We start from the raw sequence: 24834 nt of genomic DNA, 5'->3' as shown, positions 1-24834 counted from the left end.
CTCAACTCCCATAAGCAGACTTTTCTGGATCAAACTGGTGAGGCTGCTTTTAAGTTGCTGATAAATTTGAATTTTCATGGTTTCCTTTGTTCCTTAAAAAAAACACAACTGACTGTCGTTCTTTTTTTCCAGTGTATAATAATGAGCACACACGGTAAAGCAACTGGGCAGAGAGAGATTGGTGAGGTCTCACCTCTCCAGCCATGAACTGTCCAAACCCAGGAGGAAACGTGAAGGTGGAGATGATCAGCGTCACTGCGCCTGGGTAAATTAAACGACTGGTGGTGGACAGACACACAAAACACCAAGTTGTTAAAAAAACATCAGTGGAAAAAAAAAACAACACAATGTCACTTTTTGAAAGGCACATGTGCCTCAGCACTGATTCCATGGCTGAACTTCTTTCTAATGGTGAAAACTACTCTTCTCCAAGTGTAGAGTCTCAGAGGATTTAAGTGAATTTCCACATTGACCGAATGCCTGTCTAAAAGGTTATTACAGCTTCACTGCTGTCCTGGTTAGTGTTGTGAGACTGATGACTTTGGAGAGTGGAGATGAGACACATTAAGAGGAATTCGATTTGAAGGCACAAATGGTTTCATTTCCGGGCTTCTATGTCTTCTATTAGTATTGTGGTAGTTAAGGAAAAAGCACAATGTTGATCACAAAAAAACAGATGTTGGACTGAACATTACTGTTTTGTCAGAAAGCGGGTCAGAGCCGTGGGTCTTCTCATGAAGAGGACCACCTGTCTGTTCAGGTAAACAAAGAACGCTCCAAGGAAGCCACACGAGATCCTACAAAGTGAGGAAACCATCAGAATTTGTGTCCGATTTTACAGAGCAAACATTCAAAAACTTCTGCTCAAACTCACTGGACGTGAAATTTAAGACTACCGTTTGTATAAAATGGTCTCTTAAATTAATATTTTGTGGGCAAAACCTAACACCATGTGCACACAAAGTAGTATTTTATTATTACGGGTATTAGTTTCTACTTTTAATTTGTGACCACAAAATGCTAAATTGTGCAACTAAAATACTAATTTGTGCACACAAATTACTAATTTGAGGGAACTATTTTTTTTTTTTTTAATGTCATGTACAGGACTCTATAAAGGAAGATACAATGATTGTGTTTTTAAAGCTGCAAGAAAGGACACACAAATATCCTCACCCTATGACTGCAAATGCAGGGAGTTCCTGGAGGTCAAAGGGGAAATCCATCCGGAAGTTAGTTTTGAACAGAGCTGTGATTGTGACTGAAAAAGAAACATGAATACATGTAACTTTATCCAGCTATTTTTGATCACTGTTTCAAATCTGCTTTCAGGTGGTTTGGAAAAGCTGTTCAGTGTAAAAACTGGATTGGTCAAAGTCCCCCCCCCCACTACTGTTGGCACAGTTTGGCAGCTTTTAAATCAATGGAGTGACCATGCTGTAAACTGAAGATAAAGAAGGAAATATTTCGATTTGAAGCAACAGGGGATTTCCTGCAGAGTCCGGCGGAGCTCAGAGTCTTCGCTGGTGGTCACATGAAACGCAAAGTGCCTTCCTCAAAGAGCCATTGCTGAAATACCAGCAGGACATCTACGACAGCAGTGAAAGAAACACCAATAGTTACTTCATGTCAGAAAGCGGAATAGCTGAAGATATGCTCACATACAAATTCAACTTTTTTCCTTAATAAATATGACTTTTTAAAGCCTAGTCAATTCAATTTCATTCAATTTTATTTATATAGACCAAATACACAACAACGGTCGTCTCAATGGGTCTATAGAATCAGCAGGCTGATCAAACTATTTCCAGTAAATCTGACATAAGAGGCGTATGCAGATGCATTTAGTTTGTGTTTTTGGAGTTTAAATATTTTATCTTTACAATATCCAAACAGACGTGTTTGATAAGATAATCACTTGTAATAGAGATAATGTATTACTATAAAGCTAAAATAGCTATTTTTAAAGAATTTTATTAATTTGTTGCTAAAATGTTCTAAAGGTTGCATTTTTTGTAACTGCACCAATCATTCGTTGTACTTTAATAAAATAAAAACATATTTTAGAATGGAGGATCTTAGCTGTTGTTTTGCAGAAAAACCATTCGATGTGAACGTGGAGTCTGATTCTGCCCTCACTGTTGTGGGCTATAAACGGATATCTGGCTTTGTCATGCTGAATTAAACAGGGATTCCCTGTGGTGCATTGATGGTTTCGTATATCCATCCGAAAAGATACGATAAACGCCTCTGCATCCGTGCTCACAAGCGTGCACACCATAGGTGCTAATGACAGCCTGTGTCATCCTCTTCATATAAAAGTCATTGTCTGATTTCCCCCCCCCCCCTTAAAACCAGTAGAAAATGGATTTGTGTGAGCACAGACATGCGGCTGACTGTAAGTCAACACTCAGAGAATGTAGCAACATCTTCATATAGAGAAAACAGATGGTTTCTTCCTTGTACACCACAGCTTCATGTTACATTTCTGGACACAGCAAGGAGCTGTGATAAGTGAAATGGGTTCTTGAAGCTGCTCTCAAGACCATATGGTTGCACTGATCACAGCGGCGTGACGGTTCTCAAGCAGCACCGCCCGGGGGCCCGAAGTTCATGCGCATGTATCTGTAGTTCTGAGCCGTGGCATTTGCACACTGAGGAGTCTTTAAATCTTTTCAAAATGTTATAAAATCCGCATCATGATAGGTTTCTTTCAACTGCGAATTAAGAGAAATCCTACAAGTTGATGCGAAATTGAATTTAAAAAAAATGACAGAAAGAAAAATGGTGACTTGATGAGGCCAGTGTTTAGTGATTCTCCACCCATGTTCCTGCATTAACTGTAAATAAGAAATGGACTGAGTTACCCCTCCCCCCCCATGTTCCAAATAGGAAGTAGCTGCTGGCTCAGAGAAGATAAAAGACTTCTATTGAGAAATAAACAGCTATAACACAGTCATTCTATTTGTCAGTATAACCATTCTTTCTCTGTTGCCTTATTTTGACACTTTCTTGCTAATCATCTTGTTGATCATGATTTTTGTTCATGATTCTTCAGTGCAAGTTATTCGAGTTATAAATTGACCAATCAGATGCTTCAGCAAATGTTTTTGGAGCCTGCTGGCCCCCATGCTGACTGTTTGTGACGTTTCAAACATTTGATTGACAGATTCTCCAGAGACCACTACCAAGTGGTTGGGCTGTGGACTTCCAACAAGCTCACTCCTGATTGGTGAGATAATTTGCCATATAGACGTTAACTCAGACCATTGACTGTATATGAGAGCTGGACTGAGTGAGTGAACCATCACCCGCAGAAAATAGGCGACTTCTGGCTCCAGCCACATTCTTTTTATAGGTGAAAGTAATGTATGTATATTTTCTCTATATTTTCGTGATTCAGACATTGCCATTTAAAAAAAAGTATCAAGGCAAGAGTGGTTATTCTGACAATCAGAATGACAGAGGACTAGCTGTTTATTTCTCTATTGAAGTCTATTGGCTTCTTGTAGACACAGGTACTTCCTGTCTGGACCGCAAGGGGAGAGGGGTCACTCAGTCCAGTTCTCATATAAAGTCAATGATTCATACCTATTCAGACCAATCATTGCTTCCTTACATCGTCTGGCTCCAACATGGTGGCGTTCACATAGCAAGATATTGGCCACTGAATTGATTTTCATTTTCTAATTGCCATTTTCTATGGTGACGTCAAACTCATTCAGTCCAGTTCTCACATACAGTCAATGGTTCATGCACACACCAATCACTGAATTTGACTTTAAAGTTTTGTTGCTGCTGAATAGCTTTCTTCAAAGGCACAAATATTACTCAGCTTGTGTTCAGAGATTTTTCAGAGAAAGTGCAAGCTCAGCTGTCTGTTTGGCAGCTTGTGTGTGGAAAGTACTTCTCACCAGCATCCTTGTTCCAGACCGAGAGCACTCTGAATATGAAGGCGCTGAACGTGGCAGCAAAGTATCCCCGCCAGTAATTCCTCACAGCAAAGTAGGTAGACGTGACCTCAATACTGAACAGCACCCCTGGTAACGCCAATAAAAAAAAAAAAGAGAGAGAGGACAGAAAGGAGAGGAGGGATTACACAGAGGAAGAAAATGAAGATGGATAGAAAGAGAAATGAGAGAGGAAAGAGAGAGGGAGAGAAAGGTGAGAGAGCCAGTTAAATAAAGCAGAAAGAGTCCAGACCCCCTTGAAGATGAGGGTGTAATTATACACAACACAAGAACCACAGGGAGTGAGCACTAAATCAAACCCCACGCTAAATACACACATGTAGCACACACACAAGCAGGGCATCAAGAGAACATGAAGCAATGAGATCCGCGTCAGCAGCAAAAGCCTAAACCCTTTATCTTCACTATAAATAAGGATAAAATCATTCCTGGATTGATTTTTCAGTTTGAGCTCAGATTTTTTTCATACTGCAGCAGCATGTTAACACGTGTTCAAACCCACACACTGTAGTTTATTGAGGGCTCAGCCACAGTCACAAAGGACAACCCTCAAAATGAAACCCATCAGTTTGATGTTTACAAATTGATTAGAGGAACACAACTAAACTGCATTACAGAATATGTACAGAGATTTGACATTTTTAGGGTAAAGTGGGAAATTGAGGAAGATTAACACCTTAAATTTAGTCAAATAACATTTACAGCGGCAAACGTTTGCATCTAAATGAGTGGAAATCACTCACATGTACCACTTCTAATTGTAAAATGATTAGGGTTGACTTATTGCCGCCAATTGTTGAATTTTCTTACACAGATGGGGATTTGTTCATGTTGTAATACTATCATTATCGATGTTTCCGTTTTTCTACCAAAACCATCGTTGCAGATGAGGCAGAACCCAGCTGTTCCTATGAGGTGTACACTTCCTACGTGATTGACGCTCCGTCTCTGTGGTCGTGCAAATTCAAAATAACGAGCCTGCAGGAAATATAGTTTTATGAAATGAGATTTTCATTGTACATTGACCCACATATGTTGATGCTATATGTTTTATTCTGTCTCTATCAGTTTCAAAGCCATATCTTGTCTCTTTAAAGGAGTCCAGCTTACATTTGGAGGTCAATAAGGAGAGAAATAAAATGACAATGTTGTTTGATTTTGGTCAAAAACGGTATGATCATAATAAAAAAAACACTTGGAACACTTTGAAAATAGATCAAAAGATGAACAGAGTGGGACTTTAATGGTAAAATGTTTAGCTTTTATTGGGATCCTAAATGATTGCTTTTTCAACATTAAGGTTAATTCTTTGCCTTTTTAGAGTCAGACATACAGAATGGAAGGAAAAAAATATTTAGAGAGTGAAAATTTGACCAATGCCTTTAATGTTCAAAGGTGTTTCATCACTAAAAAACAAATCTCTTTAACAGCAAAAATTTCCATAAATGTGTGGCACTTAGAGGCTTTACGTCCCTTCTTCTGTCCTGTTCACTCCAAGGTTCTAGCCTGGAATTATGTTTTGGATCATTGTGTTTTTGCAGGATGGACTAAATTGAATCATACCAGGAGGAACTGCACAGTGGTGAAGTTTGCTGTGGTAATTGCTCAGGACGCCTCTCATTCTGTATACGTCACTAAACCTAGATCCAGCACAATAACCCCAAACCATTACACTTCCTCCTCCATGTTTTACAACTAATGTAACACACTGCGGTCATTCTTTCACCTTTTGACAACCTGGAAAGATTCTTGTTAATGAACCAAAAGGTTTTCACTTTTGAGTCGTTGTTGTATAACATGTTACTCCATTGTGCAGCAGACCAGTGTTTCCTTGCCAGCGCAAACCTCTTTGTCATATTTTTAGCAATAGTGCTGCAGCATTTCCAATCAACCCTCTAGCTTAAATTTCTGTTTACAGTTAGAATTGAGACTGACTTATATGATATATTTAAAGCTGCTGTCCTTTAAGCTGTTTATAGTGAAGCTTTTCAGAAACCTGGCCTGTGATTGATTTGTGACTTTAGGTTTGCCAGATTTCCATTTTAAACCATTTCTGAGCAACTTTTCACTGTGACAAGATTTTTGTGCTACAATGGCATCTCTCAATTTTATTGTTAGCTACCCTTTTACCTGTTGTTTTTGAGATGATACATTATTTACACTGAAAAAATACTGTTGAACTAAGTAGGCTTTTTACAAGAGCAGGGTCCCACAGTGTAATCCAGCTCTGCATTTATGTAGATAGAAAAGGCTGTTTGCAGAATAAACTTCAAATTTATCGTTATCGCAACATCAAGCTGTGCAATACGCATATAGCAGAAGACAGTAAAAATTGCGATCAAGGGTTACCTTAAATGTGCCAAAACAATCTTATGGCAGCTTGAAGTATTTAAGGAATCAAATAAATGCCTTTATGCATTTGAGAAATTTGGTAGAAACCTTTTATGTTAGATGTTCGCCTCCTAAGTAGATGAGTCATTTGGAGTATAATTTAAGGTATATTCATATATATATTATTGTTATTATTTAAATTAAATAGTTAAATGGAATTGATGTTTTTGGTTGTTATGCTATTTGTTTATGTATCGCAAGTTATATCGTCATCACAATAATGATCACTAATATCGCAAATCGCGAGTTTTCCTCATATCGTGCAGCTCCAGTTGTTAGTACTCAAGAAAATTTTAAACACTTGTAAAAATGACTTTTAAGGCTTGACCAACCTCTAATAAACAGCTTCAGATTGTAAATCCATTCTATGCTTCTTGGAAATGACCCTTTAGAGCTGTTCTAAAACATCTGCCAGTTCACATTTTATTTATTGTACGATTTCAAGCTTTACCACTTTGAACTGAAAAAGTAAAACTTAAACAATTGGGGTTTTCTACAGCCTATGACCTGCAGTGTACAATAAGGCATTTATCATTTCATCAGAACTAATTTCTGGAATAGGGGTCTTTTTGTAATCAAAGGGGAGAATTTGTATTCTAGAAATGCAGCTCCAGAAGGTTTAGTACTTTTTTTTTAATCTACCCGGGAAACTTTTATTTTAAGTCAACAAATCAATCCTCATTACAGCAAAAAAAAAAAAAAACACAAAGGTTTTGATATAGAGACAGAGAGAAAAATGTACAGTACCTCCAAGTGGAGTGCCGAAACAGCATCCCACCCCCACGGCACAGCCAACAGTCAGAATATCTGTGTAACCATAAGGGTTCTACTGACACAGAAAACAGAGGGAGAGAACAAAAAACAGGAGGGAGGTGCAGGAGTGAGACATAGACATTGAACAGTGGAGATGATCAGAGAGGGAGGAATGAAGTTGACAAGGAACAAGAGCGTTGACAGCAGAAGATAGAATGGAAAGGTGGACGGGGGAGGATGAGGGACCATGGGGGCGGGGAGGGGATTGACAGTAAGACAAAATGGCAAAAAGTGAATAAATATGGCTCACAGGAGAGCAATAAACGTTATAAAGAGAAGGAACAGGGCACTGCAGGCGGATGTAAAGCAGTCGATCCACATGCCATCAAGATTTCAACCAACAAACATTCAGGAAGAAAAAGAAAAGCAATTAATTACACTGTCGTCTGAGACAGAAACCTGCAACTGATAGCCATGCTGAGAGCGGACAAAAAGGGCAGTGAAACTGAAATACTACAGCTGATTATGACTGACCTTGAAAACTGAATTTTCAGTGTCTCCTTTAAATGTAAGCCAGACAAGAAAAGAATACATATTTTCTTTGTTTCATAAAAAAAATACATAATAAAAAACTCACCAAAATGAAGTTGAATGAAGTTATTATTCACAGCATACATATACAATACTAGCAAATACTTCAACACAACCCATTTTACAAAAAAAAGGTACATTTTGTGATGTGTTCTGCATCTTTGCCCTGTTTCTGGCTGAGCAGCTGCTCTCATTGCCTTCTCTGATTCTTTGTTTTTACATTTTGCTCAGCCGAACAAAATAGAGGAGCAGCTCTTGTTTTAGCTGTGGGAAAGACCACCGTCGTGTTTTCTGGTGTGCACCTGGTAACTGGGTCTGAGTAGGCAAACCTCCAACGGCAGCTTCTGTTTTTAGTTCAGGTTGGTATTTGTCTGCAGACTCGCTTGTAGAAACTCTTAACCTGCTTTGAATGTTTTTAAACAATTTATTTAGAAATGAGTTAATATTTCATTGAAAAATGTCAAAATCTAGTAGTAATGCTTTGTTTGTTTGCTGTTCTTCAATTGTTCCATGTAGTCCAGTAGGAGTTTTTCCCCTCATTTGCCCTGCAGACCTGAAAGTCAGCCATTGCTTGATAAAGCGGGATCAGACTTGCCTCCTATGGGGGCAGCAAAACAGGTCGCCACTCCAACTGCACACGCACACACCAACAGGTCCTGGTTATGGATGCCATTCTGAGGTTAAGGCGTAGGAAGTGAAAGGAAGGCAGACAGACGGGTATAGGTGAGGCAGGCCGGTGGACAGACAGGCAAAGCGAGGAAACAAAGGGGACAGGACATGGAGGGTAATTGTTAATATACATGCCAGACACAATAAATGTACTGTCATTACACTGAAATAAGCAAAAAAAAAGAAGTTAACAAAGCAAGTTCAAGAAAACAGCGACGGAAACAGCAACAGACAGGATAGTCTCAGGGTTTCCTTTGAGCCAAAAATCACTCAAATTTATGTTTGTAGAAAAATAGTTGTTTTATTGCTTCCCTTGTCCAGTAAAAGGATAGTGAAATTTTAACAAATATAAGTAAAAAAATTGCAGTCTCAAGGCTTTTGAGATGTTTTGCAGTCTAAACTAATTGCTAGCAAAGAATAAGCTTGAACAAAGAAATAGTGTTAGTATGCTAACACAAGCTTTTTAACATGAAGTATGTTGTTTCTCTTTCGGCTTTTCCCATCAGGGGTCGCCACAGCGAAGGAGTCGCATGGTAAACTTGGCAATGTTTTACGCCGGATGCCCTTCCTGACGCAACCTTCTCAAAGCAACTGGGCTTGGGACCGGCACAGAAGTAGAGAAGGGAACAGGGAGCAGCCCGGAGTTGAACCCAGGTTTCATGGACGGAAGGCGCCGCAAACCAGCACGAGCTAAACCGGTGTGGGTACCGGATGTTCTCGGGTTGCCGTATGTTCTCGGGGTCCTTCGGGGTCCTTCGACCAATGATGACGTCACACGATTTGATTGGCTGTAAGTTGCCACGACCAATGAGTTAACGTCGCTAAGTTTTTTTAAAAACTTTATTGACAATTGCGGTATCATACATTAACAATGACATAAACGTTAACAACGAACAATAACGATGTAATCAATATTGCCTCGAAGATCAGTCACCATTGCCAAATATAACATATTGACATAGAAAATAAAGAATAGAGGGGAAAAAAAGAAACAATGAACATAACACAAATAAATAAAAACATAAGTAAAATAAAATAAAGGAACATAGAAAAAATCGAAGTAGTCTAATACTAGTTAAGTTAGGGGTACTCGTGAAGTTTTTATTTCTGAACAAAACTAAGCAATTTCAAGCCATTCTTCTTTTTCATATAATGAAGTGATTGAAAGCAAAAACAGAGCTCTTTATTAAATGTTATAAAAGTGGTTTGGTCTTCAAAACTTGACCTCACCAAGATGGCGGTGCTCTCCTCCCATGAGGAACTACGTGATGTCTCCTCTAGTGATATAACTCATTGGAAGGACCCTGAAGGACCCCGAGAACATGCGGCAACCCGAGAACATCCGGTACCTACACCGGCTCCCATTCAACATGAAGTATAATCTTCACATAAAGTTTGTTTAAATATATATGCAAACAAGGTGGTGTCTGGCAAAGGATCACAGAAAATAACTTCAATTAGAATCCAAAAAAAAACAAAAAAACTTCCACATGTCAAAATAACCCTCCTTCTTACTTTTTTCTTGTCTTTTCAAACAGCTAAATGGTTAATGGTTAAAAATCAAAAACTTAACTCTTGGCATGAAATGTCCATGGATTTAAGAATGGCAGCAGTTCTTCATAAAAGTAAAATGATCCAGATGCATGAGTATCTAGTGTTTACAGCTCTGACTTTTGCAAAGGTAGAATGTTCCTTCTGTCTTTTCACTACGAGCAACATGAGTCTTTGGCATGTAAGCCGTCTACCTATCAGCTGGCTTAATGGCTCAGAGGGTAACTTAGAAAGAGGGAGAGGTTGTGGATATGGATCCTACTGGGGCCACAACTTTTAATGTGCTTGTCTCTCTGTTTTTGCTTTAAAACTATTAAAGATCAATTATAGGCGTATCCGAAGATTTGTAAATGTAGAACTTTAAGTTGCTTTTCGGGTGTGAAAATGTTCCTGTTTTTAAGATGTTATTACATGGTCCTAGAGTCTGGACCCTTTGCTGTAACATTACCACTGTCATGTCTAATAAACAGATCCACAAATTCCTGAAAAAAAGACAAAAAAACAACCTTCGGAAACCCTGTAACTATGACAAAAAGAACTTCAATCTTAGTATATTAGGAAATCTCAAATTTTCTTCATTGCCAATCTGCCACGACCTGTGACTTTGATATTTATTGTGGTAACTACAAGAATTACAGGTAATAAGGTCGGTTGTGATCAGGCCTTTGACTTACCTCATAAACTCCAGAGAAGATGGACATGAACCTACTCAGGACTGCTGCACAGATACTGGCAATATGGACAAATGGACCCTGCAAGCAACAATGGGACGTTACTGACACGGACCACCACAGAGCCAAGGTGTTCACACGAGCACCGTCCTCAAACTAAAGAGTCTAAACTGGGACATTTTGAATCAGAGCAGAGAAATCACAAAGTAATTTTCAGATGTGACAGTTGGCCTGTTACTGTAAATGGAAAAGGAAATGTAGTTCTTTGCAGAGGACTTGAATAATTTGCATCAGTCCCATGAGAAGGGGGAGTAGGGGGAAACATGACAGGAGATGATTTATTGCACTTGAGGGTAGAAGCAAAAAGCATTCTAATAGAAAAGAAAATGATGGAGGTGGTGCTGGACGAATGTTTGATGACAGAGCAAATCAGATGGAAAGAGAATGAGGGTCTCCTTACCTCTTTCCCCACTGGCATCCCACTGCCCAGGCCTGCAGTTAGGCCAATGACCTTAGCTATGAAGGCTTTGAGGGTCAGATACTCTTTCAAGACAACACCTCGCAGAATGGTTTTCAGCTCAGGGATCCCTGAACCTGCCAACACACCACTGAAAATGTGGAACGGGACAAATCTTCTGGGAAAAAGTTTTCAAATAAAAAACAAACACAACATTATGGCTTTACATCAGGGGAAAGTTAAAAAAAAGCCTACCAATTGCCTGTGGTGAAACCAGATGGCAAAAGAGTGATGCAAACACAACAAGGATCATGGGATACGTAACCCAGGCGAGGTACTGCAGGGCAACATTGCCCTTAAGCTCCCCATGTATCCACTTATAGGCTGAAAGACAGAAGGAAATCAAGAAAATAGGAACTAGAAATGTTAGGACATTATTAAGCTAGAAAGGAAATGTCCCTTTGTTTATGATACCATAGTTTAACCTTGCATACCCTGCAGGCTCTTGGCACTTGCATAGTCCATACTCCAGCTGACCAGCGCCATTGTCAGCCCCAGAAGAACCAAAAAAATCCAGTCTTCCCCCATTTTTGTCACTATATACCGCCGGACTCGAGCCAAGCAATCTGGAACATAAAATCATCAAACCGTTTCAGAGTCGATGAGAAAAAGTTAGCGGTTTGATCTGTAGTTATCATGTCTCCAACAAATGCAATTTGGGGAAAAAAGGGTAGTAAACTGTTTTATTTTGTTCTCCAAGGCAATTCTTTCAAATTTAAATAAGAACGAAAAAGCTTTTCCCGTACTTATTCTAAAGGATGCATCATTTTATACATATGAAAAGAAATACATCACTGCAATTCATTAAAAATGAGAATTTATGGTGTGGACTGAGAATCCAGTTTTTGTTTTTCCAGATTGCTCTCAGACATTCGGAATTTTTAAAACTCCACATATATTTGAAAAATAATGACTTCTTTTGCCAAATGTTTTAGATAGCATTTAAAGAAGTAGAACAGCAATCTCCGACCATGTCAGTGGAAACTTTTTTTTTTTTTTTTTACATATCGGCTTTCATGAAAGTCCTCATAATCTCAGAGCGCCTGAAACTCTGCGGCCTCAAAGCCTGCTGGTATTAAAGACCAGTATTATGTTTTAATGGCTCATCCTGTTGCATGAGATATCTAGTACTCAGAAGCTGAAATATATATTCTGACTTTGCAAAGCTGTCTAATAAAGCTATAATCTGACTTAATAGATAAACAATTAAGAAATGAAGTCAAAAATTGTTACAGCTCTTGTTTTTTATTCTGTTGCTTCTGGAGGACACTGTAACATTTCATAACTCCACATTAGCCATGCTTACCTTGGCATTTGGAGTAGGGACGAGGCTTTTTGGCAGAGGAAGCATGGCTCTGATGCGACTCCAAGGTCACAGGGTGATGATGATGTAGCTGGCGGCCCTGGCCTCTGTGGCTGCTGGCCGTGGTGTCGTCCACTGCCTGTCTTCTCCATTGTCTCTCTGTCAGCAGACGAGCGGCCTCCCGTCGGGCAAAGCTTCCCAGCTGCTCCCTGTACTCACCGTACAGCTGTAGCGCAGAGAACACACTCAGAAGTCACTAATAAACAAATACAAGGGCCAGGAAATAAAATGATCCAATCAAATGTCAAAACTGACAGGGGAGGCTGACAGAGACACAGGGAGAAATGACTTTATCAAACATGGATCGGATAGTTTTAGCTAGTGTTTATCAGATAACAAGAAGGAGACGGGAGTGTGTGGGGCGTTTGTAAGGGATACACACCAACCCTAATGCTCCAACAGACATAAATAGACAAATTGGGCATAGAGAACGGAAAAACCCCTCCCTGAGTGGAGGAAGAGGCTGAAGAGCAGCCAGAAGAGGAGATCCTGGAGGAGAGGACGTCTCACATCTTCCCCTTCTGTCTGAACACTTTACACGGACAGCCACATAAACACACACACACACGCACGCTATGTAAGGAAGCACCTCATGATCCGATTAAGCCTCGTAAAATACACAGAAGTTGTAAAACGCTGAAGATTCTGCTGCAGCCACAAGCCGCAACTGAAACCTTCATGCATCCCGCCACACGAGCTAAAATATAAGGAGAGCTGGCAGCCCCACATTTCTGTCTCATGTTCACACAGGAAAGGTGAGCTGGCATGTCCAACCACGAGGCCCTGCAGGAGGAAGGCGCAGCTACCAGCACATTTCAATCTTCTGAGCTCATGAAATAAAGGTACAACCTGCCATCTCATCTGCTGGGAAAATATGACGAGCACACGCAAGCTGACAGGACAAGACACTGCAGCTCAACTTTTAGACAGACTCTCTGAATCTGCTCCACTGTAAGACAGGATTCAATGCAACAACATGGCCAAGTGACCAAGATAGAACTTTATAATTAATACATGAATGCACCGCATGGCAGGTGGCTTCCCAGTTACCGCTGGAGGCTTTTGAAAACCTTTAATGCCTCTAAATCGTCTAGCCAGTTATTTTGAAGCTTGTTAAACACTCCAAACCCCAAACTGTTATTCAGAACAATACATCTCTCTCCCAGCAGCTTACTATGCCTGCCCTCACCACAGGAATTCAAACTAAAGCAAAGCAACGAAGCACTGAAGAATTCAATCCATCCCTTTATGATTGCCCTAATTTTCCTCATCTTAACTTTAGTTTATTTACAGCCATAAAAATAATGCTGTTGTGGGCATAAATTACAGATTACACAGACAAAAAGCTCCAGTTCTGCATTTAACGGTAGGATTAGTTTTTCATTAAAAACACACACAAATCAATAAGATACATTTTGATTTCTTATTTGATTCCCACCCAAATTAAACTTGTTTATCATCAAGAATGTCACACTTATATTAAAAAATAATCCAGAAATTACATTTGCCCATTATTACTCTTTCTTTAATAATTTATTTTCAAAAGGTATGAGGGTTCTTTGATTTTGAAATAAACAAGAAAATTAATTGGAAAAAGGTTTTTCTGATTGGAGATAGGAAAGTTTATCTTTGTATGTTGCTGGAATAAAAGTCACAAAAAAACAAACACAAATAAATGATCAAAATGAAAGCATGTTGTGTTTGTTCAGAAAATCTGCTTTATTTTTTCCCTGAATTATTAAAAAAGGTCAAAAATTGGCAAGCATCAAATAAACTTCAGAGATTAGGGAAAAAGAGTAAGGAAGAATAAATAAAATACAAAAAAAAACATCAACGCCTGACCAGATGCAGCCTTTGCCTCCAAGTCTTTACCTGTTCCCCATCAGCTGTCTTTAGCATGATTTGGCAGCAGCTCTGTGTCTGTTCCATCTCCTGCCCTGTACTGCAGACAACCTGACCACCAGCACCTCTGCTCTACACATTAACACCAAAGAACTAATCCATCAACATCATCAAACAGCTGCTGGCAGCAGGCGATATCCAAACCAGGGACTGTCACAGCGAAAACCTGTGAACCGTTCAGAGAGGGAACAAACCAATCATAAAAAAAAGGTTTTCGCATTTAAATTGTACATTTTGTTTTTGGTGGTCCTTCCCAAACAGCATTTGAATTTTTTTAAACATTAACACCATAAAGCAAACTTGTGCAAAAAGGATGTACACGGTAAAAACAGTGCATCTTATTAATGATCACTTCTCTGGCAGTGCAGTTTGTGTGATGGACAATTTGATCAGCAACTTCCTTTTTGGCCCATTTCCATTGAATTTTTCATTGCAAATTTATAGATAGGATAATTAAATTAAAAAAGAGATAGTCATGATAAATATAAAAATATATTATATCAATTTAATGATTTCTTAAAAGACAGGCTTGTCATTGTTTCCTGCATGGCAGGCGTTTCAGCGCTATATCGTAATTATAGTTAGTAATTCCTGACAAACAAAGATGAGATCTCCAATCTCGTAAATATCGCAACCCCTTTTGTAAATTTATCATTTAACCTTTGGTTTATCATGAATGGCATGTCATGCATACAAATAAGTTTAAAGAAACTATTATTAATAAATGCTAAAATCTGCACAGACTCAACTGAAACTGCAGGCGTGGGAAGACCAATGGAAACTGAGATTCATTCAAGTTCTGGATGTCTTTAACGTTTTTTATCTCTCAGCCTTGTATTTGCAGTATCCTCATTTAATCATGTAAACCTGTTACCACTGAATGACTCAAGGTCTTAACTTGTCAGTGAAGACCATGACTTTTAGAGCTTTCTCACGCTTTTACACACAGGTGCTGTTATTTGGTTCCATGAATGTGGAATAAACAATTCAGTCCATGACGCATGGAATTATATTCACATGAAAACAAAATGTAATTATGATTTATGTGAACTGATTCAGAACAGATAGTGTCCTTTAAAAAAGCTCACAGGGAGATCTGGGTATTAAAAGGAAGAGACGGGATCAGATGATTAACAAAATGGCCGACATTGTTGCTGGCTGTAGTGAGTTCTTGTGGAAAAGGCGATAGAACGCTGCCTGTGGAACACATAGCGATGGAACATGACCTGACTTGGTCTGTAGTTTGGTTTTGATAAGTTGTTTGGGAAAATTAAGATCTCTGGCTGTTTCTTGTGTTTTATTAAAATGGTTGTCAGGCTGGGCTGCCTCCATTGACTGTATATGAGAACTGGATTGAGTGACCCCTCCCCCCTCGCATTCCAAACAGGAAGTACCCAATGGCTCCAAGAAGCCAAAATCCCAGACTTCTTTTGAGAAATAAACAGCTAATTCTCAGTTAGACCTACACAATAAATCACAAATTTATCATTATCGCGATATCAATCACTGTGTAATATGCATATCGCAAAAGACGGCGAAAATTGCAATAAATGGTTACCTTAAATGTGCCAAAACAACCTTATGACAGCTTGAAACATTTAATTTAATTTTTTTTTTTTTATGGTCTCGGGCCTTCATATTTATCTGACATGATTTTAAAGTATGAGCCCTCGCGGACCCTGAGGTCCTCTGATACAGGCCTTTTGGTTATCCCAAAAGTTAGAACAAAAACGTACGGCGAGGCCTCATTCAGTTTTTACGGACCTCGCCTGTGGAACAGCCTCCCAGAGAGCCTCAGGGCTGCAGAGACAGTTCATGTTTTTAAAGGAAGGCTTAAGACCTACCTTTTTAATTTAGCTTTTAGTTGAATTTTAGGATTTTTTATTTTATTTTATTTTATTTTATTTTATTTTATTTTATTTTATTTTATTTTATTTTATTTTATTATTATTTTTAATTTATTATTATTATTATTTTTAAATATTTTAATTAATTTATTTTTCTTTTAACTAGTTTTATATGTGTATGTAAATACATTTATTTATTTATTCTATTAATTTTTAAGACGCTCTTACTATTTCATATGCCTATTAAGGTTTATGTAATTATTTGTTTTTTGTCCATGTTTTATATATATTTTAATTTTATTCCTTTTACATTTTATTACACTCCAGTGTTTCCCTCTGAGGGATCCTCCACATCAGTGACTGACCCTTCTCAGTGAGCGGGGTCGCTGCAGTGGGATCTCCTGGGTCTGACTCTTTTGATCGGATCTGGGGGGTTCTGTGGTGGTGTACTCCGTGAACTTGGGTTGGGGGGTCGCTGGTGTGGACATGTCCCCAAACTATCGTTTTCCCACCTCAGGACAAAGCCAGGTCTCTACATTCTATCATTCTATCACTTTTTTATTTATTTATTTATTTTTTTATTTATTTATGTGTGTGTGGGTGTGTGTGTGTGCGTGTGTGTTTTTGCGGGGGGGGGGGGGGGGGGGGGGGTTGTCGCACGGTTTGTCTTGTCATCTTGTTTTTAAATTTTATTGTATTTTATGCACAGCACTTTGAGTGACATCTGTTGTCGAAAAAGTGCTATATAAATAAAGGTTGATTTGATTTGATTAATGAATCAAATAAATCCATTTGTGCATATGCGCAATCACGTTGTTGACCAATCAGATGGAGCCCTTTTATATCGGCGTGGGTCATTTGGAGCATATTTTAAGTTATGTTGACTCTTATTTAAATTAAACTGTTGCAGTGAAATGGAATTGATTTTTTTGGTTGTTTTGCTATTTGTCCATTTATCGCAAGTTATATCGTCAGCACAATATTAATCATTAATATCGCATATGGCCAGTTTTCCTCCTATCGTGCAGCCCTACACTTAGTCATTATATTTATCAGATCATTATATTTATCTTGCTCTGATACCTTTTTTAACATGTACTTGCTAATCCTATTTTCCCCCCAAAAAACCTTTTCTGTAGTACAGGTAATTCAAGTTATAAACTGACCAATCAGATGCCTAAAATAAAGTATATAGTTTCATGTCGAACGTTCACGTTAATGGACAGATTCTCTCAAGCCCACCTTCAAGTAATGTGTTGTGTCCCTTCTGATTCGCTAGTGGTAGCTATAGAAATGATGACTCAAACAGACTCGGACCAATCACAGCTTTCTCAGGCCTTCTGGTCCCAACATGGCGACACAATTGACTTCATTTTGTTGGAGCCGGGGGTAAGTTATTTTCTATGGATAACGTCACACTCAATCAATCTAGTTCTCTTTTACAGTCAATGGTTGCTTCTTGGTAACAGAAAGAATAGCAACCATGCTGCTAACAGCTTTGTTAGCAGAGCTACACAGCTTTTCTGTTAACTGTTTGCTGCTAACATTGTCAGCAAACCTATACTGGTAAGCAAAACGTTTGAATAGATTTCACATTCTAAATGTCTAAAAAAAAGGATTCTCATCTGAAAATGCAAAAAAAAAGGCTGAAAAGGTTAACTGATGTTGCATTCATTGCTACCTTTTCTACAAGCATTTTTGAGTTTAAAAACTTTTTGAATAAGTCAACACAACATGACAAAGAAAAGAATAAAATTATATTTGACCACTTTCTAATAATCATTTACGGTTAGCTTGATCATTTCAATAGCTTTAAAAAAAAGTTATGAAATTCATCCTAATTTTTCATCTTAACCCTGCCTGTTATTCTGGCATAGTTTAAGACTTTTCTTTTTTATGCATAAACTTAATAAAGTGCCCACCCACTTGTTTGACAACTATTAATTTAGAGATTTTATAGTTTATCGTCTTCCAGCTCCAGATTTTTCCCACAGTTGAAAATCATCCGAAAGAATTCTCTTCATCGCTGTCATTCTGTGACATTATGCTCAGAGATTTCAAACACAAACTTATATCTTAGACTACATTAATTTGTGACTAATTACTTGAGGGGGAAAAAACACCTTTGAAGTTTTCTGTGTTTGGGTTTTAAAAAAATAAATAAATAAAAAAATAAGTAATCTTTAAAAAAAACAGAAAAATCAACTTTGATTTACTCTTCAGCGAGACAGAGGGTCACAAGTGATCTTTTTAACGCTCTAATAAGTGACACATTAGCATCAAGAACTCTAAATTCCTCTTTTCTCTCTCCTGCTGCAGTTCTGATCTCAGTTGCTTTTGAGTAGACTTCCTCCACTTGTCTGTACTTTTCTTGCTCTGATCGCTTTGTGGAAACATGAAAGTACCCAGGCGTTGCTGGACATCTCCAACACTTGCACCACTCATTAACAGCTTACGGAGAGAACTCTTGTACTCAAGCTGCTTCAGTTTCACTTATTTCAAATCCCACAAGAAGAGGAAAATAGAGAAAAAGAAACCACTTCCGAGCCTGCAGTTAAAAGAAACTATGCAGGTGAGCAATGCCTTCACAGATCTAACATTTATTTAAAACAAGGTGATGCATTCCTGAAAGAAACCTGAATTCAAGACAACTATAAATAAATGAGGATTGTCTGCAGCATGAACAGATGAAGAGGTTTAAGGGCAGTGTGACATTGAGAGTTAATTAAAAAAATAATAATAATACTGCATTCCTGAATCCTTCATGAGGCGGAGCTGCATTTTTTTATAAAGTTTTCATTGTCAATCAGTTTGTGCTTATCTGTTTTGTAAGTGCACTAAATACAAGTGTGTTCATAGCGAGGCCTTACTGCAGTCTAGTACTGTCCTGTAGCACAAGGTTAATGATAAAATTTGACCCAGTCACTGACGGACAGATCAGGAGATTACCCCCTCTGCAAGTACTCACGCGCGCACATACACACGCGCACTTCATCGTCCAGATCAACAAACACATTCCACCAGAGTATGTCTCCACAGACACACATTAATTAACCAGCAAAATAGCAACTCCTTGCCTCAGCCAAACACCGCTCAAGCTGTCACGTTCTAATTAAGGCAAGTGGTAGCAGCCAAGAGACAAAACAAACCACGCTTTGTCTGCACACAACTTCAACTTTACACCATGTAATTCTGAAAATATTGACCACGATGGATCCTCTATCTACTTCAAACTTAAACGCAATAATAATAACCTTTTTAGGAAGAATGAAAGCAGCAATAATACCTTTGAATCAATTTCTAATGATTTCTTTAAAAAAAAGAAATCCTTTGAACCTTACCAGGAACTGATCTATATTCAGAACCGTCTTAAACGTGTTGATGCGCTCTCCCATCTTCTCCTCCTGTACGCCGCAGCCCGACCTGACGCCTGATTGTAACATGCAGCAACTCCCTCCCTGGACATCTGTGTCTTATAGCCGTCCTTCCCTGTCTTTGCCGGTACGAGGGACACAGAGTGTACCTGCTTCTTCCTGTATAGACCTCAAGTGGTTATGGCTGTGCACACACACACAAACGCACACAGTGAGGGAAAGATTAGAACAGGTACATGAGAGTTGACAATAAATTGTCAGCAGCTCTCAATTCAGAGACCTGGAGGTCTGATCCAAGAGGATCATATAAAGCTGAACACAAGCTTCAGCTTGAAGAATGATCCTTGCTGACGGAGACGACCGTGACTATATTAAAACGGTGTGGGACAGGGTCACTCTACTGTACTTAATGTACTGACCATCGTCTTCTGCAGTGAAAGAGAGTTCTTGTTGTGCTTAATGTACTTTGTTGCTTCTGGTATATAAATGAAATTAATGTACTTAGTTTTTGTCAAAGTAAATAGCGTTTTAGAAATATTACAGATAAAAATGACTCTCCACCACAGGTTTAAAGAAAATACTTAACATCTTGTTGCAAACTCAAGCTGTTCTGTGGTATCATAGATGGCTTTTGTTGTTTTTGTCCTTTGTGGTCCAGATAAACACCCACACTTTTGTGTTCTACCACTAGCTCTTCTCTTGTAATGGCACATACTAAAAAAGAAAAGAAAAAAACTCTGAAGAACCACAAAAAAGGAGCATGCTTTCCGCAGCAAAGAAACTTTCCGATTATGGTTCATGACTCACCGCAGCACAGCTTTTGGGATTGTGGGTCTAAAACCATCTGTCTGTATATGGGTGCAGAATCTTCAGCTGCCTCCTCAGTTAATTACAAGGGACAGACAAATGTAAGCACAAGGAAGAGAAGGTTTCTTTGTGATCTGATGTGGTAGAACCTGACAATGGTCTCAGATTACCAGTATGTAATGTTGTAGAGGTGTGATGGAAAAATCTGTGGGTCCACGGAGAAATTACAGTTTTAGGTTTGTACAAATGCTGTAACTACTTCAGAATTAATAATGCTTTTCATTTTCAAATTAAAAAAGTTATAAATGAAGTAGTCTCTGGAATTCTGGACTGAAGGAAATTTGAAAATAAAAGTGGGGGGAAATGAATTAATCAAGTAACCACTGGGTGGCTTTTTACACAAGTACATTAGTTCAGATTCACTTTAAGGCATATAAGCTAAATATAAAAAAAAACCAAAGAAACAAAACAATAAAAGTATCCCAGTGAAAATAGTTTGCATGTGATACAATTTTTTTACAGAAGATGCACAGACATTAGGGCTTGGTCTTTTGATTGACAGGTGTCCATTAAATCCTCCCCGTTATAACAGCCTCACTAAGTGTCTTTTAATCAGTGCCAGATTTGTTTGTCCCATTTGTTAGTTCATTTTCATTAAGGTCTATGATAGGCAAAGACCATGGAGGTGAAGAGCTGGTGTCAGATTAAATACGCCCCTGATTTTGTTCATGTCTTGTTCAACAACAGATTTATTGTTATCCAAAAGGAATTCTACCTTCCTACCTCCCTCAAAAACCTTAAGATCTTTTCCCATTTTCTTTACATTTTTTTTACTCTTTCTACAAACTGATGCGTTTGACCGAAGCCCCGCCTTCTGTCACAAGTTTGATGCCAACCAGGAAGTAGCAAATGTTGCAGTATCACCAAAGACTACTAGAGTAAAAGGAGCAATTCTCTGATAACCTTCATGCTGTAAAAGTCTAATCTAAAAACACAAATAATGGTATTTATAGTGTAGTTTCCATAATACTTTTGATGTACATTAAATATTTATGTCTACTGTCGTTTTGATTTTACAGAAGCTTCGGCGTGGCATGTATTGATTGGCATATGGGTGGACCATTGCTGAAGTCAACAGAGCTTCTAACTTCCCTTTGTTCCACACAACTACTGTTTTCCAGAACTTTAGGATCCAGTATATATATGTCCAACATTTTTACGCTAGTTTTCAAAGTTGTACATTTATCATTTTTTTCCATCTCACCTGAGTTTGAACCCCCCCCCCCCCGATTTTTTCCCTTCCCCGTACGTCCCCCTTAAGCTTTCCCTCTCACGACTCCTGGTCCTCATCTATCCAAACCCCCCAACCCCTGAGGTGAAACCTTACTCGTGGATAATTTTAGCAGCAGTGTGACCCAATGTTCACTGACACATTTGTCCACGCTCCTCCCTCTCTTTCACACCGTTTGTCTCTTCTTGGGCCCTGCTGTCCCTGGAGACTTGTTGTACAGGCAGGCGGAGTGCGCTACACAAAAGAAGTTATTGACAGTATTTCACAACATGGGATTTGATCATAATGAGACGGTTGGAAAGCTAATGAGTTATAACTACAAGTATTCTTTAAATTGAACATCTTAATCACCCACATCACTTTTATTTTAGTTCTCGCCGATTGGTAGATTATTATTATCCCCTTTAGTAGACTGTACCATCCGAGAATTGTACAATTTCTTTTACCCAACCCGGCTCCTACCACTGTTCTGCCTTCACCCACATTTTCACATAAACTGGAAGACATGACGCGCATGGAACAGGACAGGCTGAGTGCGCCTCCAGCACTGTTCCCGCCGTCTGTCAGCGTTACACGAGCCCATGGGGAGAGCCTTCTCTTTGTCAAGGTCAAGGGTCAACAACAGTTGTGTCACTCGGCGGAAATTAACACAACCGAACAAGCTCAGCACATATTAATTTAGTGATCTGCGGGTCAAAGGACAAGAAAACGGGGCTCAAACTGACTGAAATGTGTGAACTATTGTCCACCACTGAACACTGAAAAGCTTCTTTTTAAGACTCCAGATTCAACCGATAAACAAGTTGACCTTAGAGGAATGTAATTTTCAGTGTAAAACAGCAGGTAAAAGTTTAAAACATTCAATGAATACTGGATTACAGAAATGAATGGCTTAGTTTGTCATTAAATCTAAATGTATTTTTTTCAAAGTTTTCTTGCTCTGTTTCTTCTTTTTACTGTTTTCCGTTGCAGTTCCTTTTTGTTTCATTGTTAGTTTGGGCATTTAAAAAAGCAGATTCTACAGTTGCTTTTCACAATAAAATTCTACATTTCTTTGACCCCTCTATGGGAAAACAAACACACAGATGTCTCCAACCTGCTGTCAGCAGTATCAGTGTGAAAGTGGTAACCATAATTGAAAGATGCTTCTTTCTGCCTCTAATGATTAGACAAATTCATCCATTAACAGCTTCTCAAGCACACGGAGGCAGCTTTTCCACCTGCGGAGACTTGTAAATATTTCATTTGTAAAGGAATCTTTGATCAGAGTCTGCATCCTTCAAGAAAAGATGAAAGGACCAATACAGTCCACAGACTTTTGGATCAAAAAGGGTTTAGTAAAATATTAAATTGGCTGACAAAGGATGCTACACTTTTTGTTAAATCTTAAATTAATGAATGATCATTGATCATTCATTGTTCATAGACAGAAATAGTTTGATCCATAATTTGTGCTATGCAGATCCTTTATCTTTCCAATATTGAGGATAAATCTATGAAAATGAGGCAAAAAAAGTTACTTTAAATATAATTTTTGTCAGTATAAAGTAACTATCAATGAGTGCATTTGGGTAATTACTTAGTGTGCTTTTTGCAAAATGTATTTTTAATTGGACATTTCTTTTAACAATAATAGTTATTTCAATCAAAGTCAAGCGGCTATCCCAAGGACCAAAAAAATCCTATCTCCCCCCATCAAAGACGAAAAAAGGATATATTTGACTCCAAACATATCAAGATGCTCCGCAAAGCCAGGGAGAACATTTAAGCAGGTGACAAAGTGATGGGACTTCACCTCAGCATGTACACCTAACCATTCTGCTCAGGTTTCTCATATATAGGTATTTTTAACCGCCAACATGTGAAAGAGAAACGACTTTACAAGGCTGCTGCTTGAGGAGACACAAAATAGAAATGCGCTCAATAGTTTAATCCAGTCCAGGACTGGACAATAATCAAACAGAGAGATAAAGGCTGTGTGTCTAAAGTGCAAATAATAATGGCGATTGACTTTTACTGTTTTGCCACATAGTTTCTAACTCCTTTGTTGTGGAGACTGCTGATTGATGGACAGAGCCTTTGTAACCGAAGATGAAGACTGATCTGACACGATGAGCAGTTGGTGTGATGCATCAGAAAAAGATGAAATGGAGGATGCTGATGACAGAAACAGAGCAGGTAGGTTGCCATTTTTGAGCAAGAGAAGACAGCCTGCAAAGATCTTCTGATGGCTTTCATGGGTGTGATGAAGAAGCAACAGGTGTAGCAGCAGACTACCAAGGAAAAGTTTGAAAAACAGATAGGACAACACACAGGTAGACAGGTAAAGAGAGGGAAAGCCTACCAGGGTCTGCTGGTATCTCAGAGCCTTCCTGTGCGACGCATCTGCAGCCATGGACACAATGTCACTGATCCAGAAATAACCTCGCTGGACACCCCAGCATTTCCAGTGGTGTAGGCAACACCATACACGCGCACCCCCTCTGTCTTGTGTAATTACTGTCGGATAAACAAGCAAATATCTTCTAATGTTTCCCAGGTGCTTAGGGATGCAACCTCAAAGGCAGTTCGAGCTGAGACAAGTCACAAAAGTGTGAAGAAGATCCTTCCTGAACTTCTTCTCCGGGTGATCCAGAGGTGGCGAGCCATCCCGCTCCACCGAAGGACTGACAGAAACCAGGCGGGCGGACAAAGCAGCGCAAAGCCATCTGATGAGGCAGGGAAGGACACTGCGCTTTCCTTTATTAGAACTGCAGACACCTCATTGCGCGCACACACATCTTGTAGTATTTGCAGCAACCTCGCCCCCCCCCCCACCACTGCTAGCCATTAGACGTGTGTGTTTGGATGGCTTGCTCTTGTTTGGACAGGGGTAGAGGAGAGGGTGGGAATTGGAAGGGCACCCCCTCATAGGGCTGCCCCTGCAACGTGAGTGGGAAGGTGCACACGACACCCCCGTGACAGCTCACACCTTGCAAGCCAATGCGCCAAGGCAATCCCCACAGCAGTCACATGCTGAGGCAGCTCCAATCACTAAATGTTCTTTTCCACAGAAAATCCCCCCCCCCCCCCCCCCCCCAATAAATAAATAAATAAAACCCTTCAGGAGTTAAGTGATTCCCATTGGGTTTAAACA

The 24834-nt window shown here is 39.1% G+C and overlaps 1 protein-coding gene across 1 annotated transcript in view; it reads right to left on the bottom strand.

Moving 5' to 3' along the window:
- The window catches only part of clcn1 (chloride voltage-gated channel 1), a 32056-nt gene extending 7571 nt beyond the window's left edge, over positions 1-24485 (bottom strand). Inside the window, exons 1-11 of the mRNA XM_023964439.1 lie at positions 24043-24485; positions 12421-12643; positions 11549-11680; positions 11310-11438; positions 11058-11191; positions 10601-10678; positions 7110-7188; positions 3915-4040; positions 1177-1261; positions 696-797; positions 194-278 (exon numbers count right to left, since the gene is read on the bottom strand). Coding sequence (XP_023820207.1) covers positions 194-278; positions 696-797; positions 1177-1261; positions 3915-4040; positions 7110-7188; positions 10601-10678; positions 11058-11191; positions 11310-11438; positions 11549-11680; positions 12421-12643; positions 24043-24093 — 1224 coding nt within the window. The 5' untranslated portion in view covers positions 24094-24485. The remainder of the gene's footprint in view (positions 1-193; positions 279-695; positions 798-1176; positions 1262-3914; positions 4041-7109; positions 7189-10600; positions 10679-11057; positions 11192-11309; positions 11439-11548; positions 11681-12420; positions 12644-24042) is intronic.
- Positions 24486-24834: the final 349 nt, after the last annotated feature.

The sequence above is a fragment of the Oryzias latipes genome, chromosome 16 (assembly GCF_002234675.1).
Source record: "Oryzias latipes chromosome 16, ASM223467v1".
Classification (NCBI taxonomy): Eukaryota; Metazoa; Chordata; class Actinopteri; order Beloniformes; family Adrianichthyidae; genus Oryzias; species Oryzias latipes.
This window is presented reverse-complemented; position numbering and strand designations above follow the sequence as displayed.